This window comes from Rhinatrema bivittatum, chromosome 11 (assembly GCF_901001135.1).
Source record: "Rhinatrema bivittatum chromosome 11, aRhiBiv1.1, whole genome shotgun sequence".
In the NCBI taxonomy this organism is placed as follows: Eukaryota; Metazoa; Chordata; class Amphibia; order Gymnophiona; family Rhinatrematidae; genus Rhinatrema; species Rhinatrema bivittatum.
In genome coordinates this window covers 38,602,737-38,623,366 of record NC_042625.1, presented here as the reverse complement: position 1 = coordinate 38,623,366, position 20,630 = coordinate 38,602,737, and the positions used below count along the sequence as shown (strand labels likewise).

Below are 20,630 nucleotides of genomic sequence, written 5' to 3'. Positions count from 1 at the left end.
TCTGTGGGAATGTCCAAAACTCGTCTTGTTCCGCTGAGATATAACCTATGCTGCCCACACCAACAGCTGCCATGTACTTTTTCAACTTAGATTTCAAGTTCTCTTCTATAGTACCAGCAAGTTCCATCTTTAACTGTAACCTTGAATTATGACAAATATCACAGTCTACTCTACAATCTGTCAGGTGCTTCTATGGTTTGTGTTGCATCATAAACACCAGACTGTGACATCACTAAAGGAACAAAGCTGACCGGGGAGCCGAGAATGTTACTAAGAAAAGCTTACAAGAGAACACTGGAGAGAAGGGAAACAGAGGCAGAAGGATGGAATGGGAGAATGACATGACAGCAAAAAATGGGATATTTTGATTATGCAGAAGTCTATTGTTTACAGAGAGCCCGGCCACATGGAAGCAGATGTATAAAAAGAGGGAGAAGAGGAAGCACTTTCTTACCATAGCAAGAGGGACAATTCCTGCAAAAGTTGTCTGGCTCACAAAGATCTCCGCAACCACGAGTTTGCTTGCAGAGTCTTCTCCGGGGTATTCCACCTGCCACATGATTTGCTGGGCCCCAGTTAGCCCACTACTGTTCTTAATTTCAAAGTCCATCTGCAGGATCTCTGAGAGGGAACCATTTGCTCTACAGAAAGAAAAAAAACCCACACACACCAAAAAAAAAAAAAAAAACCAAACATTAAATTGTAATTTAAAAAGAAACAGCAGCAAAATGTCAAGTAGTAAATAACATTTTGTCTTCGTGCAGAAAAAGATTTGCATAAGCTGGCAGCCCTCATGAAGCTGATACAACCATAAATCATGAAACTCTATACCACAGCAGATCCAATTTATTAGAGGGGAGTTGGCAGTCTATTATTTTAAAAGAAGGAATGTTTCTAATTAGGGTGAAATATAAGATTTATGTAGTGTTGGTGAACATACAGCAGATACTTCTACCTCTACCTATCACAGGTATTGCTAAACGAGTTAATCAAGCCTCATTATCATTCCAATTTTAAGGCTGCTTTTTTTTGCAAGTATAAGGTTTCAAGCTATCACTACACAGATCTAAGGAAATGTCCCAGCCAGGATCTTTATCCAAACTGAATTTCAATTTGTTATATCTTTATCACTTTAAAATTGACTCTCATAAATTCCTAAGAAGAGAAAATCATGGGCTTTCCCCAAATTTATTGAAAAAATGTTCTCCTTCAGTTTAATGAATCATTTTATGATATCGTTATGTTTGCCACCTCGAAATAAATGTGTAGACGTGGGAAGGATGGATTGTGAATCCAGTACAATTATGGCCCCATTCAGGAATGAGTTATGTCTCTTTTAAACTCCATTCTCATGTAAATTGCACAGAAAAAAATGGTATATGTGGCTCTCACATGTAATTTACAGAGCACAAAGATGAAATTTGTCATCACTGGTAGAGCAGACGGCTTCATTTGGAAGGATCTAGAAAGAGGCAAGAAGGAAATCTAGGAGAAGAGTGCAGATCAAACAAAGCATGGTCTTCTCTTTTGTTTTCCTTCAAGAATAATTTTCCCCGTCCAAATTTGAAAAACTATAATTAATTCATTCATTCAGCCTATATTTCACATTTCAGTATAATGAGTGCGGATTACATGGTACATACATATTAAAAGATGAGTCAATCTTCATACCCATCCAATTTCTGCCCTCGCTCTATCAACCTCCAGTCCTGTGATGATAGCATTTTATGTGGTGGATGCCTGACCATAACAAGTGGAAACTAGATTGCGGCCACATCTGAAGGGCTTTCAGATGACAGCATCCCGGAGGTCGATTCCCTGTTCCGGTCCCAATCCAGCATGTCCTGCAGCCCTCTAGATTTCATATTTCTTCTCCAGTCTACAGCAGTGCGGATAAGCATGCTGCTTGTTCCAGGTCTTAGCTTGCATCCACATGAAAGCATGTGTTCTTCCCAAGAGCATAGACCTTAATGTTCTTTCCCTTGCCTTAAAATTCTGCGATTGCTCAAACACAAAGTGTTCTTTTTGCTATGTGTTTTTGAAGTTCTTCTGAAAGGAAGAAAATCTGAGCAGCTATTATTGATTTTCATGTTTTTATAAAGGCAACAAACAAAAGAGTATTGTAGAGTCAAATGCCAGGAGCATCAATACTCCTAAGGCAGAAAAACATTCTATGCCTAAGTTGGATGCTGTACCTATCATTTTGGTGGCAGCAGGAACCATACCTGAATTTGATGGCAAAAAAGAGGGGGAAGGAAAAAAAAAAAAAAAAAAGACATCAAGAGGCAGTAGTAATTTAATAAAGAAAAAAAAATGGTACCAGGTCAGGGCCAGCAGTGCCTCAACCTTCCACGCCAGCTGTAACATGGTGTAACATGGAAAAAAAGCAAGATCAAAAAGGGTCTAGCTTGGTGGTCTGGTAGAAAGCCATCACTGTCAACAGGCCCATCTAAGCCTACCCATATCCCTTTCTTGTGGCAACAACACTGACCCCTTCATTATCTAAGAATGTAACTTTGATACGGGCGCAAATGTACTTGTGCATACTGGTTCACGACAAAGGAAGTAGCCATTTTATAACATATATGCGTGCATGGTACACAAAATAGGCTGATCACACGTACGTGTGCACATTGTTTTATATGGATGGGTGCATGTGCGTGCAAATGCCGCCTCTACCGCATAAGTGGGAAAATTTCATAAGGGATGCGCGATGAGGCCACTACTAGTTTTCCCAGTTTGATCCCCGTTTGTCCAGTTAAGGATAGAACTTCCAAACCACCCTAGGTTATTGGCCTCCTTTCCCCCTGTTAGCCCCAACCCTTAAAACCCTGCTGACTAGCCTAGTTTGTTTTTTTATTACTTACACGTCATCCATATCAGTAGTAAAGTTACACGGCAGGGGACCCCTGCATGCGCTTGTGCACATAAATACTTATACATACATTTCATGTTAAAGTCCTGGAACGCCCATGTCCCACCCGTGCCCTGCCAAACCAAGCCCACCCCACGTTCCTTTTTTGGGTTCTCTCACTAGTGCACATACACGAGTGGCTTTTAAAATCCGCTCGGTGCGTGTCGGCCGGACATACTTGTGTATCTCACAGGTATGGTGCGCGCAGGACTTTTAAAGTTGACCTATCAGGGTTTATCCACACTTACCAACTGCTGTGGTTTCCCTGTGCTTGTCCCATTATTTCCTCTCTGACAGGCTGTGATTTCTGTGAAGAAATACTTCCTCACACGACTGCTAGTCTACCCTTCCAACTTCTATCGTGACCGGCTATTAACCTAGCCTATATATATTCAGCGATGCAGCTATGCTGCTGAATGTATACGAAGGCAGTCATGGGAATACAGACTGCCATGGATAACAATGCTGTGGGCTGTCCTCCAAACGCACCCAGCCCCCCCCCCCCTCCTTTTTCTCTCCACTTTTCTTGATATAAGAGGCTTATTGGGGGGGGGGGATAAACCCCCGCAATTGTGATTATTGTTTGGGAAAGGGGCTTTATTCAAAAATTTAAATTTAGGGAGAGATGGGAGTGGCAACGGAGTTAGCATCCAAACCATATGGGAATTTGAATCAAGCAGGGGCTGGTTTCCCACATGGAAGGTGTTTTGGGTGAGGGGGATTTGCCTTATTTAACAGGAGTTGCATGTTGATAGCATACAAACTTTGTACACTTCCGGACTGCTCTTTTTCCTCCCTTTTTTGAGGGGGTTTGGAGGTTGTGCATTGTTGATTGCTGTAATGTCACAGTTGGCAGGTCACCCGAGCCCAATTTACCTTTAGTTATGCATATTCTGATGTTAGAGTCATGTAATAAGTGTACTGAAGGGGGGGAATACAGTACATCAAGAAAGGGATGGATGGGCAGGTAGCCAATCATCTGGTGGTTATTTCCCTGCTACGATTCGGCAGGGTAAAGCATGTTGGTGGGGGAAGGTGCGGCGGAGGTTCATCATTGCCTCTTTGGAAGCCGGGTAGGTAGTTGGTTGCTGCTGGGATTTGGAGAGCAGCCCTGAAGGTTAGCATAACATTCAAGGGTCAAGGAATGAAGTTTGGTTTATCATTATTTATTGTTAATTTCAATCTTGGTCTCAGGTTGAGTTAATGTTTTCCAATGGAGAAATTACTTATCTGATAATTTCATTTTCCTTAGTGTAACTGCACCTTAAGAAAGGCATGTAAGCCTTGAAAAAAACTCCACCCAAGAAAAGGCTGCCGGGTCCAGTCCAAACTCAGAGGGACCTGGAGCGGGGCCCACAGAACTGCCATCTCCTGAGGAGAAGCCAGTCAAGGGAGTACCAAGGTCTGGCATCCCTCCGGACAAAGCTGTGACCGAAACATCATCAGTATGGGAGGATCCAGGCTTAGTGAAATCAGAGGAAGACAACTCCCCCTCAGTGACCAAACAGCGCTGACACGTTAGAGGACAGGTCTGGCTGAGAAGGCCGAACATGACAGGCAACACAGAGAGAAAGGCGCTTAGGTTTCTTGTTCACCGTTGCCTTCAGTGGCGGTGAATGTGCATCCAAACGACTTGCACTCAAAAATTAGGCGCCTTACAATTAAGCGCCACCAAAACACAAGCACAACATATGCACTAAGGCTTGAGTGTATTACCACACTAAAACCATATGCGTGCAAAAAGTGTGCCCAATGCGTGCGCAGAGCTATTTTTTTTGAGTCTTGAGATCCTTGTGCATTATTGGGCGAGTGTCTGATAATTGTGAGGAGTGTAGAAAACCACTTGGAGCTTCATTTTAATGCTTTTATGTGGAGTATTTCATCTTGATGCTTTCATTTTAAACATCGCTTTGGGCGATCTATTGAAATCTGTAATGAGATTAATAAATATTTTTAAATAAATAAATAGAGGGCTTGTTGAAAGTTTGCCTTGAAGTTATGCATCCTGCTTTGCAGAGATTATTGTGTGTGGTTTGTCAGTTCTGGTGCAATGATTGCCTTTAGCTGAAGAAATGTTCCTGGTCACAGACTTCTGAGGGATAGGCAGGAGTACAAACTTTGGTTGCGATGCTACGTTTTCCACATGTGCTCACTCGTTCCGATGTGCACAGTGTCAGCTACCTTTTACTCTTTTTCCCTTGACCACTGCATGTGAGAAGAAAACATACTTCTCCTGAACTATTGTTTGAGTGGCTAGCAGCTCTTTACTAAAGGATTTTCTAAACTTGTCCTGGAGAACCTGTAGGTAAGTTGGGCTTTTCAGAATATCCACAGTGAATATGCATGAGTAAAACTGTCTTGCACTAGAGACTCAAAGTATGGAAATTTATCTCATGCATGTTCAGTATACATATACTGTAAATCCGGACTGGCTTTGGGGTTCCCGAGACAGGTTTGCGCAGTCCAACTACTTTAGTTACCTAGCACACTTCAATCTAAAATTGGTGGTGAATTATTATATGAGGGCTCAAGTCTTCAAGGAAAGGCCATACAGTCCAACTCTGGGTCTGCATGCCCAATTGAGATGGGCCAGTCAGGTTTGTAGCTAATCTTCCTCCATGCTACATTTTTCTTCCAAATAGGAATCTGTAAGGAGGGCTGCCAGGGCCTGACCCACTAGCCATCTATTGCATGTGGCATGCTGCAGTTTCAGCATTTTCTAGTGACTGCATTTCTTTCATTCCCAGGCGGCAATGAAGCAGTTCACCAAGCTTAATAGCTCTCTTTAGGGTTCTCTTGCATTCCTATATTGCCGAGATAATTATGCTATTTTTAAATTATTTACATACTCTGCTTTTGCACAATAATTCTCATCTGGACAAACACAGCACAGCAACAAGTAGATAATAGTTTTGTATTCAGTTGTGTTTGGCAAGGGAATAAAACATTAAAAGACCTATGTAGGCATAAATATATATATATTTTTTGCAGACTATATCGTTTCATTTATTCTTGTTCCCCAGTTAAAGGTAGCCTATCTTGCCCTTTTTTTTAACTTGTAATATCTGGCTTAAATTCTAAAAAGGATATAATTATACTTTTAAAGATACTGTCCAGTTGAACCTACCATGTGACAGGGGCCAACCAATGGCGCCGGTAACCCCTGTGACATAGTGAGGGCAAAGGCTATTGGCGCCATTTTGAATACCGGCAGCCAACAGCCAGAGTGCAGGAGATTGCGCCAGGACCCCCGCTGGACCACCAGGGACTTTTGGTAAGTCTTGGGGGGGTCAGGAGGGTGAAGGGTTGTAGTTAATTAAATTTAAAGGGTTGTGATGGGGGTTTTTTTGGGAAATGAATACATATGTAACTAATGAATGGATCGGGGTCCCCCGAGAATGGATGCAATGGATTTGGCTCCCCATGAATATGAATACCGAATGGGACGAGTCCGTCCCTGCTGCACATCCCTAGCATGCTTTCCTGCCCATAAATACTTCTTCCATAATTGGCAGTTTGTATGTTTGCTTTCTTCATAACCCAGATTGTTTTGGAATTGCTAGTATCTCATCCCCTCAAACTGAACAGCTTTTATTTTATTCATCTATCGCGTTTTATATACCATCATTCGGTTTCGCCATCACATCGGTTTACAAGTTTCGACGGATAAAATGTTAAGAGGTTAGGAGAGGCATTAACATCATTTTCATAAGGGTTAACAAGTCTTTGAAGGATAAAGTGTTAGAAGGTTAGTAGATGCATTGACATACAGCGTTCACTTATAACATTATTAAGATTGAGAGTGATATTATTAATGTAGCAAAGGGTACATGGTGGGGTTATGTATGAAAGTTAACAAGGCGGGGGCGAGGAGGTTTCAGTCCAGATTTGTGTTATATTTTGGGGAGGATGTGTATGTGTCATTGGGAGTTTTGGTATGCATTGGTGAACATCCAGGTTTTACGTTCCTTTTTGAAGGTTTTTGGGTTTGGTTGAGTTCTTAGTTCTGTTGGGAAGGTGTTCCAGAGTTTGGGGCTGCAAGTTACAGGGGACATTCAGACACCACAGAGTTCTAAAAAGTTGAATAAAATTATGTTGGTTTCAAAACGTTGTCCGTTTACGTATGTTGCTCCCCAGGACACACCACTATCAAGTCTCATTTAATTACTACAAACGATTTGGCTTCTTTGCCTAAAAAACTGGCAAGGCTTGCTGGGAACACAGCTATACCCCTCACCTGAATGGGTTTTTCCACCAAGGGGTTAACTTGCATACACCCAATATTCCAATCAAATTTATTACTCCTGGTTCCAGAATTGACTCAGCATGTATTTATGTGGGTGACTTATAAGCCAGACTGATTAAAGAGCAGCTCCAGAGCTTCAGATGCATCTAAAAGCCTCCAGCAGGTGCTGGAAGCCAGTGTGGGCCATAGCATTTGTAGCGTTTCAAGTCCCACCCCTTACTAGTGAAAGCACTCGCCCTCCAGTGCTGCTGGTGTGCTGTTTCACGTCCCACCTCTCTCCCCCCCCCCCCCACCCCAAGCAGCCAAAGTGCCTCCTGCTTGGTGCCGCCAATACAGCATTTGATGTGGGGGCCACATCCACCAGAAGCACTTCCTGGCTGCGCAAAAAAATCCCCCAAAAACGGAATGGTGCAAAGTGTGAGAGCCTCAGCAAACATGCTGCTGAAGGAGAGAGGAGAATCCTAGAGTCATCACCAGAAAGAATGAATGTGTCACAATCCGGGTGGGGGGGGGGGGCAGGGGGGAGATTCTCACTGGGGATCTGGGGAGAGAAAGCGACTTGCTAGGCAGGGGATGCTGCTGAGTGAGTTACTGGGAGAATCTGCTTAACATTGTTTTATTGTCCTGGCTTCTGTCCTCCAAAATAAACTCCAGTATTCACAGAAAAATAACGAGTTACATTTTCTACTGATTTTCTCCCATTTTTGTTCTCATCATAATAAACCCTGATAAATTCCCAGGAAATTTTTTAAAAATAAAAAGCAAAAATGTAAGTCCCTAAAGATATCAAGAATTGCCTAATGATGACCCTCTTTATTCCATGAAGCCAAGTCATCACCCCTTTGACCTCTCTCAAAAAAAAAAAAAAAATGTCAGATACATTCTTTTTGCGTACAAGTATAGGCTTCTTTGCCCAATTAATACATGCAAAGAAGGAGAAGCAAGAAAGAAGGAGGAATCTATACAGAAAGAGGTCAGATCTTAGACACAATGGATTTGCCTCAAAAGTAAGTCTGATTGGTTCATGCCGTGGGTTGAAGGGGATAATGTTGTCTGTTTCTGCCTGCACTTTCAAGGAAGTAGGTGGGAATCCTGTCCTATTTCTGGCTTTGCAAAGCTGTGCCATGCCTGAAGTTTTTCACCAAGGAGCAATTATTTCTTACATTTCATTGTGCCATTGTGTTCTTTTTCTCTATGTTCTGGAGAGTAAGGAAGTGCAGCTGCATGTCTGAAGAATGATTAGACTTTTTCATGAATGATGATAGTGATTCATTATTTGAGAGATATTCCAATGATGATGATGATCCAGACTTTCTTCCAGGAGGTGACTTCTCTGAACCTGAAGTTCGCATTTCCCCAGAAAGTTCATCCAGCAGTGATGAGCTGGCAATCACTAGAAACGGGCGTGGTGTCGCAAGATTGGAGAGGAGCTATTAGGGCCCCATTTCACCAGAAGGATAGTAGAGAGAAGGTTGGAAACTGCAGGCTGGTTGGCCTCAACCTAGGTGGTGTGAAAATTAATGAAGACTCTAATGAAGGAAAGTATAGTGAACTATCTATAATCCGGTGGGTTGCTGGACCCGAGGCAGCATGGATTCACCAGGGGAGGGTCCTGTTGACAAATCTGATTTTTTTCAATTAGGTGACTAGAGAATTGGATCAAGAAAAGGTGCTCTGTGTGATTTACTTGGATTTCAGCAAGGCTTTTGATATAGTCTCTTATAAGAGGCTCCTAAATAAGATGAGAAGTGTGGGAGTGGGCGCCAAGATAGTGTAATGGATTTACTAACTGGTTGATTGACAGGAGACAATGCATAATGATAAATGGAGCCCGCTCTGATGGCAGAATGGTGTTAAGTGGAGTGCCACAAGGATTGGTTTTGGGGCCAGTTCTGTGCAATATCTTTGTCAGCAACAATGCAGAGGGGTTAAAAGGAAAAGTTTTTCTTTTTGTAGATGATACTATGATCTGTAATAGAGTGGACATGCCTGAAGTAGCAGAAAAAATAAAATTCAATTTAAGGAAACGTGAAGAGTGGTTGAAGATTTGGCAGCTGAGATTCAATGCCAAGAAGTGCAAAGTCACGCACCTTGGGTGCGGTAATCTCCCCTATACGTGATAGGGGAGAAAGACTAATGTGCACGGACCGGGAGAGGGATCTCGGGGCAATTGTGTCTGGTGATTTGAAGGCAGCAAAGCATTATGACAAGTTGGTTCCTAAAGCTAGAAGCATGCTGGGCTAAACAGAGAGCGGAATACCAACAGAAAAAGGGAGGTGATATTGCTTTGTACAGATCCTGGCTGGTTAGGTCTAAAGTTAACTGGCCTTATGTGGTTGGATAACTTTACTTACCTGGGTATCTTTAAAAGATACCTGGGTAAGTAGCACTGTCAGAAAAGAAAAAAATAAATAAAGGGGCCAGTGGCTTGATTCTTCCTCTCCCAATCCCCTAATTTTATATATGGGCCTCTTAGGCCATGCACCTTCTACACCCAAACCTCTCAAATTTGTAATATTCCTGTAGTAGTCAGGTCGCTGGGCTCACGCCCTCCCCATTCCCAGTAACATATATCTCTCCCACCCACACACTTGATCCCTACAGACCCTTCCAATACAAAAAAAACCTCTGCTGAGAGAGAGGGTTCAACTAACCCACTCCCAACGACCCAACGATCCAGCACTGCTTGTGTCTTCTTCTAGCGCTGGAAGCATAAATGACTTGTAGTTTACACTTCCAGCACTAGAAAAGTAAGCTTACTCTTAGGGGCCGATGCAATACAGTGTGCTCAGCCGAGCGCACCGCAGTTGGACTTGGGTTGTATAGGCACTAACTAATAAGGGGATTAGCGCCTCTACAACACGCAGCCAACGCGGAGTGAAACTATTAGTGCTCATCACATGCAAATGCATGTGAATGAGGCTATTAGCTATTCACTCCCAATGCAAAAAAAAAACAAAAAAATGTGCGTCTAGGATGCACATTTTAGCGATCAGAAATTAACGCCTGCCAGGAGTAGGCGTTAATTGCTGAGCGCTCCTAAAACTAGTACAGAAATGCAGAAAAAACTGCTTTTCTGTACTGCTTTTTACTTAATATCACTGGGAAATTAAGTAGGAGGAATAAGTCTTTAAAAAAAATTAAAAAAAAAAAAAAAAAAAGCACTGGCAGTCGGGTGTAGGAAGTGGACGCTCAGTTCACAAGCGTCCGGTTCCTGAACCCCTGGCACATCCATGGGTTAGGAAAAACAGGCACTGATAAATTCAGCATCCATTTTCCAAACCTGGCTGCCGGCACTGTAAGGCGTGCATAAATCAATATTAAATTGTTGGGCACTTAATATTAATTTATTCACTCCTTCACTTATTGCCCATTGGTCCTTTTCACTGACATTTGTCAGTGGAAAGGACCAATCCCCTTTCAGGACAGCCTTCCGAAAGCAGACCTAAAGTTATCCAGCTAACATAGCCAGATATACCAGATATTTGACTAAATTTAGCCAGATATATCTCAGCCCCTCCCCAGAACGCCTCTTTTCTCTCCAGCTAAATTATAGCCGAATAATTTCTCAGGTTTAATTTATCTGTCTAAATGGCTTTTGCATATGGATCCCTTCCTGTTTTGTGATTTGTTCCATGGAGGCCATGGTCACCACACATGGGGCATTTTCATGCCGCAATTAACTTGGAAAGATTTCAACAAATACGAGCACACGTGGGTTTCGATAATAAAGTTAGATGGGAAAGGGAGGAGAGCCGTGGACAAGTTTGCTGCCTCCCATGATGTGCGGAAGAACTCTGAAAATGGTTTTTGTTTTGTTTTTTTTTTTACTAGGAATCTACCTGGCTGTGGATAAGCAGCAGGAAGCTTTCAGTCCATGCCCTGCACACCATCAGAACATGGCATAAGGATTGGGTGCTGCTCTGATGCAGAAACACTGCATCCCATGAACGGGTATATATCATTATCTAGTGGAGAACATGAAAATAGGTTGCTATAGTGTACAGAAAACTTGTTTGACCTCTGGCACAAATCTTAAAAGAATGCTGTGGGTGATAGCAATTTTTCTGCTAGGACTATGCTGGTGAAAAAGTTAAGTGCAAATCTGACCTGCCTGGGCACCATCAGGAGAAATAAGGTTGATATTCCAAATGAAATGCAGCCTGATCCAAAATGATAAGACATAGTCATCCATCTTAGCTTCACATGTGCCCGGCAAGTCTACGGCAGTAAATGTTGCTATCAACAATGCACCATGACATGACAGCAGGTGGAGAGAAAAGAAAAATACTTTTTATGGGATGGCTAACTTTGCTCATTTAGCGCAAATGGAAAACAAATGGGCCAATGACAATTTTCTTCAATTTGATTAATGCTGGGAGGACTTGCCAGCTTCGCAGAGGCTCTTATCACTAAATTTTAGGTGGTCTGGGACAGAGGTTATCAAACCAGTTCTCAGGACCCACCCAGTCTGCGTCTCAGGACCTGCACAATGAATATGTAGAAGATATATTTGCATATACCGCCTTGATTGTATGCAGATAGTTCTCCCACAATCCTATTGTGAATACTCTGGAAACCAGATGGGCTGGGCAAATCCCCAGCACCAAGATGAGAACCACAGCTGTAGAGTGCTCCATTTTACTACTCTTGCTTGTGGCCAAATCCCTGGCATGCTCTGCGAGACTCTTCTATCACTTGATAGCAGGAAAACCCAAGTCCATTTTCAATTCTTCACAGAATTATTAAAAATAATAATAATAATAATGTTCTGGGACTAAACACATACAGGCTATGACATTTTACAAAATTCCTGCTTAACCAACATGTTTTCTTCAAGATGGAAAACTGTAAATGATTCTGTTTATACTGCAGAATCGTACACAACTATTTCACATTAACACAAAACTTATTTGATTTTAGTAATGTTGTGGCAGCTTTGCAGGAAAAAAAAAAAGGACAATTACTTCAATTATTTTTATTTGTCTTTATCTGTTTGACAATATGCTGATGGCTCTCTGGTGAATTTTTCCATATCTGTTTTTAAGTGCTATATTTTTTTTAATATTCCATCTCTTCCCTTTGACCATCTGCGAAGGTCCTTTTCTTAACACATTTCATGGCCACTAAAATAGGATTTCTGTCTACGATCTGTGATTTTTTTTTTCTAAAAGCTGCAAAGCTTATATGGGGTTAATAATGTATCAGTCAAGAGCTTGACAAGCTGTTAGCAGCTACAGTAAAAGAAAACCTGTCCACTGAAGCAACAAAATTATTAAATAATTTCTTAAATTGTTAAATAATTCAGTCAGTAGTTAAAACAAGCAAAACTTTGAGGCGGAAATTGCTTATGGTTGCAGAATCACTTTCTTTTAACAAATGAATATTGTAACAATGCTAGTTTGCATTAATAATTGAGTGAAAATAATGAACATGACTGAAAATTGCTCCAAATTAAACATCCCCTTCTAGGGAAACCGAGTTAACATTCTTAGAGACAGACTCACGCAGGGTGAGCACAGAGTGTAAATACATTCAGCACACAGCCCCAGTCATGACCTCCCAGTGAGGTCCAAATCCCTCTTTTGCTTTTTAAAAAAAAGTGCGCACACACACAAGCATGAAGTTTTCTGAGCTTGCAGGAGTTCCTATCTGAAAGTACGTCGAGCATGCATGCCAGGCTACGTACCTGCATTACAGCAGGTGCACACCACGTGACAGAAAGTATGTACAGTGCTTTACAAATTAAATTGCCATGGGCACATTTCCTTGCTGCTAAATTATGCACACTTCAACACTTAAGGGTCGGATTTTAAAACCTCTACGCACGCCGGGCCTATTTTAAAAAGGCCCGGTGTCGCGTGTAAAGCCCCGAGACGTGTCTAAGTCCCGGGGCTTTACAAAAGGGGCAGTCCAGGGGCGGGGCAGGGCCAGAGGCCTCCGGCACAGCGGCCATTTGCCGCTGTGTCGGAGGATCTTGTGCCAGCAGGCGCAAAAGATAAGACAGAGGTGGGGGGGGGAGGTTAGAATAGGGCTGGGGAGGTTAGAATAGGGGGAAGGCTGCAGGCATCGGCGCATGCAAGATGCACTAGTGTGCATCCCCTTGAGCACGCCAACATGTATACCTGTGCGTATGTCTTAAAATTTACCCCCAAGGCACACAGATTTCAAAACTCAGTAACACAGGAGCTAATGGCAGAAAAAGAGCGACCAACCTATCCAGTCTCGTCAGTTATTCTCACAGAAACTGCCAGGGATCTCTGTAAATCCCTCTAGCAAGCCATAAAGGGTGACTGCTCACAAGATAACTTTCCTCACCCAGGACAGTTTTCATTACTTCCCATATATACTCAATGATCTCGGGCAAATAGGCATACAGATTCCCCACTTACACATATAACGGCCTTTGATAGATGTCCTCATGTTGATGGGTAAATAGGAAAGCGTAGAGAAAAATTGTTGATTTAACACGTTTGAAATTTTCAAAGTCTGAAAGTATGCAGAAAAAAAAAGGAAAGCAGAGCGTAATATTTTATTTTTTTTTTATTTAAAAATGTTTCTATACCGTCGTTAAGTTAAATACCATCACAACGGTTTACAGAAGGGCACGATAAAGAGAAATATGGGTGGAATAGATTACAAATTACTCGTGTGCCATCATAGTACGGTAACAATTTAACATAATAAACTAGGTGTGTAAGTTAAACCTGATTGTTAGGAACAAATTAGGCAGTTTTATTTTAACATTAATATGCTTATGTAGGTTACTAAAAACTTCTAGCTTGGTGCATCCTTATCGCTCAACTATTTTTCTCCTTTTCTTTATCTTTATAAAATGCTTGTTTAAAAAGCCAGGTTTTCAGATTAGTTTTGAATAATTTCAGATTTGTCTGTAGTCTTATTTCGAGTGGCATGGTATTCCAGAGTACAGGACCAGCCAGTGACAGTGTTCTTTCCCATACTTGCGTGAGATGTGCTGATTTGACAGAGGGGACAGTTAGTAGAGCTTTATTTGCAGATCTCAGGTTTCTTTGTGGTACATGCACACGCAGTGCTGTGTTAAGCCAGTCGGCTTTATCATCATAGATTAGTTTATGGATTATGCAAAGTGCTTTATATTGTATTCTTTGTTCAATTGGAAGCCAGTGGAGTTCAGCAAGTGTTCCTGTAATATGGTCACTCTTTTTTTTGCCTGTCAAAACTCTGGCAGCGGAAGTTTGCAATATTTGCAGAGGTCGAATTGTAGATTGAGGTAGTCCTAAAAGCAGGGAGTTACAATAATCTGTGCTAGCGAATATCATTGCTTGTAGAACTGTGCGAAAATTGTTAATCGTTAATAGAGGTTTTAGTCTTCTTAGGATCATTAGTTTTGCATAACCTTCTTTTATTTTCTGTGAGATGTGTTGTTTCATGTTTAGCTCAGGGTCAATTATTACTCCTAGATCCCTAACTTTTGTTGCTAACTCGGTGGTTTGAATATTTTTGATTGTGAATGTTGGTTGTGTGTGGTGAGTGTTTTTACGTTCAAGGTGTTAGAATTCAGTTTTGTCAATGTTTATTACCAATTCCATCTGGTTTAGGAGCTGTTTGATTATTTCTAGGTACATATTGGCTAGTTTCATTGTTTCTTCAATGGTGTTTGGAATGGGTAACAGTAATTGTATATCATCTGTGTAAATGTAATGTATGATTCCAAGTCCTGCTAGTAAGTGACATACTGGGAGGAGGTAGATGTTAAAGAGTGTTGCAGATAGGGCTGATCCCTGTGGGACACCAGTTAACAGTTTGACTTTGTCTGAAAGTGCATTTTTTATTTATACCTGAAAACATCTATTGTTTAAGTATGACTCGAACCATTTTAGTGTTTTGTTAGTGAGTCCTATTTCTTTCAGTCTATTGATTAGTATTCTGTGATTTACAGTGTCAAATGCTGCAGAGAGATCTAATAGAACCAGAATGTAGTGTGTTCCTGTGTCGAATCCTCTTAAGATATTATCTGATAGAGCTAATAGCAACGTTTCTGTACTATAGTGTTTGCGGAATCCATGTTGTGCTGGATATAGTATGTTGTTATTTTCAAGGTGGTTCGATAGTTGTTTTTGAACTGATTTTTTGATTTTTCGATTAGTTTGGCTATTAGGGATAAGTTGGAGACTGGTCTGTAGTTGCTAAGATTTAAGGGGTCAAGGTTCTTTTTCTTAATAAGCACCTGATCAGGCCATAACATACTTTTCATTGAAGTACTGTATGTTATGGAGCCTTTCCCCAACCCGAAGAGAGAGAACGTTTAAAGAGAAAGCCAAGAACAGAAGACGTGCCATGCTGGGCCAGACCAAAGGTCCATCAAGCCCAGTATTCCACATCTGACCGTGCCCGGTCAGAGTCATTAGGAAGTTTTCCAGCAGATGCCAAAGAGCAGATCTGACTCTCTGTTGCACACTCCCAGGGACAAGCAGTGGTTTTCGCAAGTCTAGCTGACTAATAACTGCTTATGGACTTTTGCTTCCAAGCACTTGTCCAAACCTGTTTTAAAACTCAGCTGTGCTCAATACCTTGACTATGCCCCTCCAGCAACAAATTCCACAGCTTGATTGCCCGCCGAGTGAAAAAAATACTCCCTGATTTTGAAATCTGCTGCTGCCCGCTAGTTTTAATAGAGACAAGAGCTAACATCTTATGGCAGGAGGGTGGTAAGAGTGCAGGAAGAAGAGAAGTCACATCCGTCTCCTAGAGTCCTCTCCAGATCTAGCGTTCATCCGCAGTCCTCCCCATCGATGTCATTCAGGACCAATTATAATTCCAGATCCATCGCCACCGAAGGGGAGAAAGACGTTTTGGGATCTCCTTTTGGGAATGGTTGGATATGTTGATTTGGAGGATTTGACTGTTAATGCCCAAACGTCTTGCTGGGAGGGGGAGGGAAGGGGTGGTTTGGATTAAGGTATTGCAGAAATGTTGAGGTGGTTATTGTTTGGGTATTTACAGTGTTAGATTTTATTGCTTTTTATTTTCTGCGGATTTTGATACTGCAATTTATTGTGTTACTTGAAAGCCACTCCAGCTCCCTTGGGGGCAAGTGCATGATATAAATGTAAAACAGAAATGGGAAGTCACAGGGCCTAATTTGTAAAAGCAAATTTGACATTGCACGTGCAGTACATTTTAATGTTATTTAAATGGTAATACAGGTGCATAATACTGAGGTGCCCGAGACCTGTAAAGTTTTCAGTTGCAGAATCTGCCTTCGAGCTGCCGCAGTGAGAGGAAGGACCTTGGCCTAAAAGTTTGCACTGCGTTACAGAATAAAGGTTATTGCCACTTTAAATCTGCAGGCTTTCAAACCAACAGCCCTCACAATGTCTGTGTGGAGATAAAGCTATTATTTACTGCACTTCAGTGAGGGATTAGCAACCTTTCGTTCGCATGTAAGAAATACAATATGTAGCAAGAAGAATGCACTGAAAAGCTAAGGATTCAAAGACACCCCCCTCCCGCACTTATCTCTGCACACAGCTGAATGCAAGACGCCTGAAAGCTCGCGCGGCGGCAGTTTTGCTGAAGGAGTAATTTAGCCTTCCGCCCACTCTCTGCGCTCCAGTATTTACAGAAATCTTTAATCTGCATTGTAGCAAGTGGAGGATTTAGATGTTTCTGAAGCAATGGGCAAATCTGTAGGAACAGCAGTTTAAGCAAAATAAATAAATAAATAAATAGATAAAAGTCATTTCCACAAGAGAGGTAGGGGAATAAAATCAAAACCATGTGATAGATACATCAAACTGATATTTAATTTTGCCATCAGCACTGCCCAACAAATAAAATATGTTCCCCAAAATATCTACTTATACCTTCCTCTACTTCCCCCCCCCCCCTTTTTTTTTTTTTATCTTAGCCTGGTTACCTATTATTTTTGAGCAAAAGTATTTTAATAGTTTTTTTCCAGAATTTAAAAGCAAGCACCTCATGGATACACTTTCATTCCAATTAAAGATACTGTCCCTTCTGCATGAGGTTCACATAGCCATAGGTTGGATTTGTGTGTTCCTGCTGACAATTAGCATAGCCACACCCAAATAGTTATCGACACAGACTAAGGCTGAAGGCTGCAGAATAAGTTAATTTAAAAAAAATTTTTTTTTTTTCAAATGAACACATCCCCTTTCACCTCAGGAATGACTACGAAAGTCCAAAACTGTACTGTCTCCACAGTGATGCTGAAATTTCCAGTTGAATTATTAATTTAAGACATATAATACTGTTATAATTCACAAATGTACCCCATCATGTTCTGCGCATTCTTCTCCCTCATCCCTTCACCCTTGAAAGAGAGAAAGCAGTAAGAACTCTAAATGAATCATTGCTACAGGACAGGGGGCTTCGACTACAGTTCAAAAAAATAAAATAAAATAATTGAAGACGTGGCTATTCCCAGTGGGCCAGATTATCGTATCTACGTGCGGGTGTAGATTTGTGCGCGCAACACGATGTGCACAAATCTACGCCCGATTTTATAACATGCGCGCACAGCCGCATGCATGTTATAAAATCCGGGGTTGGCGCACGCAAGGGGGTGCACACTTGTGCACCGAGCCCTAGCGGAGCCCCGATGGCTTTCCCCATTTCCTCCCGCCCCCCCACCTTCCCCTATCTAACCCACCCCCCATCCCTACCTAAATCCCCTCACACCTTTATTTATTTTTTTTATTTACACCTGCCTCCTGGCAGGCGTAGGTTGTGCGCGTTGGCTGAGTGCCAGTGAGCGATCCCCCAACATGGCCGCTGTGCAGGAGGCCTCTGTCCCGCCCTGCCCACTCCCCACCCCTTTTTTCAAGCCCCGGGACATACGCTCGTCATCGGGCCTATGCAAAATAGGCTCGGCGCACGCAGGAGCGGGTTTAAAACGGTTACATACATATATTATGCGTGTAACCATTTTAAAATCCGCCCCAGTATCTAAGTTATTAAGTAAGAAAATATGGGCAAGAAAGGTGCATCGCTGCTGTAGAACTTGGTATGAAGAACTTTTTATGGAAGCAGTGTGGTTTATGCTATTTGCATGTTTGTATGTTTTATTTTATCAGGATTGCAGTAGACCTCTTTGATTGGCCTTAGGGCCAAGATTTAAGAATTTTAAATAAATACAAATATGATATAGATGTTTAAATACCTAAAAGGTCTTAAAAATGCACAAAAAACAATCTTTTATTCCCGATGGAAAGGAAGCCGTAGGATAAGAAGCTCTAGTACGCTGGACTCAGGGAGAACAGGAAATATTTTTCCACAGAATGGATGGGGCATCATTTACGATGTTACACAAAAGAGCAGGAAAAGTGGAGAGGTTTAGAAGTTGTGTATCAGTGATGGTGGAACAGCAGTCCTCTAAGAAGGATATGAAAGAAAACAAAAAAACTAATCTGACGTATAGCAAGCAATAGATTGCCTCTGGTTTCAATTGAATACACAGCCCAGAGCTAGTGCTTACACCTCTTGTCAAGGGAGGTAGACGGGTTCCAACTGCTATCCCCATCCTCTTGAAAACTCCATAACAAATTCATTCAAATGAAAACTAAAGCAATTCCCAATTCTCACTCACTAATTCTGCCTCTCTTTTTAGAGCTTTCAAAAGTCATCTAAGGTAGGACTGCTGCCTGTTAAAACATGAAAGGCAGTGGCCAGCATCGCATGCAAGTCAAACACAGTGTGCCTCTTCAATAACAAAGCTTGGTAACTACAGTGCACTAGGTATCCCATAGGTGTGTGCAGGGAAAAGAGTTTTGTTTTTATTTTCATTTTATTTTGTATGGGTTTTATTTTTTTTTGTTTGTTTTAGTTACTTTATTTCTTTTTTTTTTTTGGTTCAGCAAATGATAAATAATTTTAGCATGTACTAAAATGAACAAAATATTTAATAGATTTTAGGGTTTCCCCCCCCCCCAATTTGAAACAAAATAAAACCAAACAAATTTTGTTTTCCCTGTCATTTTCAAATGATGGCACATCCCTAGTTTCCAGATCAAACATACTCCACGTTCTCTGCTTTCCTCTATTTTTTACCCTATAGCTAATTTGCCTCGTGATCCTCTGAGAACAAGACCAGCAGATCTCATTTTCCTTTCAATCAGATCTGCTATTAGGGCTCTTCCACTTCTTTTGAATGGTGCTATCCAGGGACATGCACAGACTTTTTTTTCCCATTTTGATTTGATTTTCATTTCTTTTTTTTCTGTTTTTTTGTTTTGTTTCTTTCCATTTATTTAAAACAAAACAATGATATAATTTTTAAAATGAAGAATAAAACAAAAGGAAAAAAAAATAAAGTTGGACCCCACCAGAGGAAAAAAAATAAAACAACCTTCCAGGCCTCCCCTCTGATCCTCCCCACCCCCAAACTCTCTTACCCTCCCAGCTAGTGCTACAGTAAATTAGAGCACTAGTGGGGCAGGAGTGACTAAGGATCACTCCTGCACCGGAAGACTCCCAGCTGTGGGGTGAGGAAGTCAAGAGGGCCTGAGAGCACCTAGAGGACTAGTGATGGTCCTGGATGGAGCTTTTTTTTCCTTCTAAATTTTGAATGATAAGTTGGTGGAGATGGAAGCCAGTTTTTAGTTCACACTATTGAAAACTATTGGGCCCTAAAAATAAATAAATAAATAAAATGTATAAAACAAAACCAACAAAATGAAAACTGTGGAAACAAACAAGCAAAAAAATAAAACAACCTGCACACCCCTAATATTTCCAGATACAAAGGTCCTGCTTATGCAAACAAAGCACTTCCTTAGCCGTCACACATCCATTTGACCCTCTTTGGCGCCATCTAGTGTTTCACATACATTTCATGATACTTAAAGAAAAAAAGTGGATGATTTAATACAAAGTCTAAAACAGCAATGTAATGCCTCACCAAGGTTTCCATCCAGTTGTGTCGTACTGTACATTTGAGGAAAGCAGTATATAAGAATAATATAGCATAGCTGTGTTCTTTTCCATATGATACTTGGACAAATCAAAGTAAAACAGAGTACTCCATCCATATCCTGGAGAAAATCAATTGCAGTTTCAAGCAGATGCAAACCTATGCAAAATGCACCATGCACTCTTTTCAGGTAAACTACAGGATGGGTGCTCAACCCAGTCCTCAGGTCACATCTAGCCATACAGGTCTTCAGGATATCCACAATGAATATGCATGAGACAGATCTGCATACAATAGAGGCAGTGCATGCAAATCTATCTGATGCATATCTTGAAAGCCTGATTAGCTAGGAATATGTTGAAGAATTCACCCAGCTATGACAAGCAGCAAAAGCTACCAGGCAAAACATATAGAAGGCAATTTTGAGAATTGCATATAATCCAGAAGAAGGTTTCTCCCATTATTAGAGTATTTTTCTTCCAGATTACCCCTAGAAAGGTCTACAGCTGCTATGCTTCTTTTCCCATTTCTGCCCAGTGCTTGTGTTACATCCC

At 41.4% G+C, this 20,630-nt stretch overlaps 1 protein-coding gene across 1 annotated transcript in view; it reads right to left on the bottom strand.

Moving 5' to 3' along the window:
- TMEM132B (transmembrane protein 132B) overlaps positions 1-20,630 on the bottom strand; it is a 533,841-nt gene that overhangs the window by 143,459 nt on the left and 369,752 nt on the right. The window contains exon 4 of the mRNA XM_029571422.1: positions 455-641. Within this exon, the coding sequence (XP_029427282.1) occupies positions 455-641 (187 nt within the window). The remainder of the gene's footprint in view (positions 1-454; positions 642-20,630) is intronic.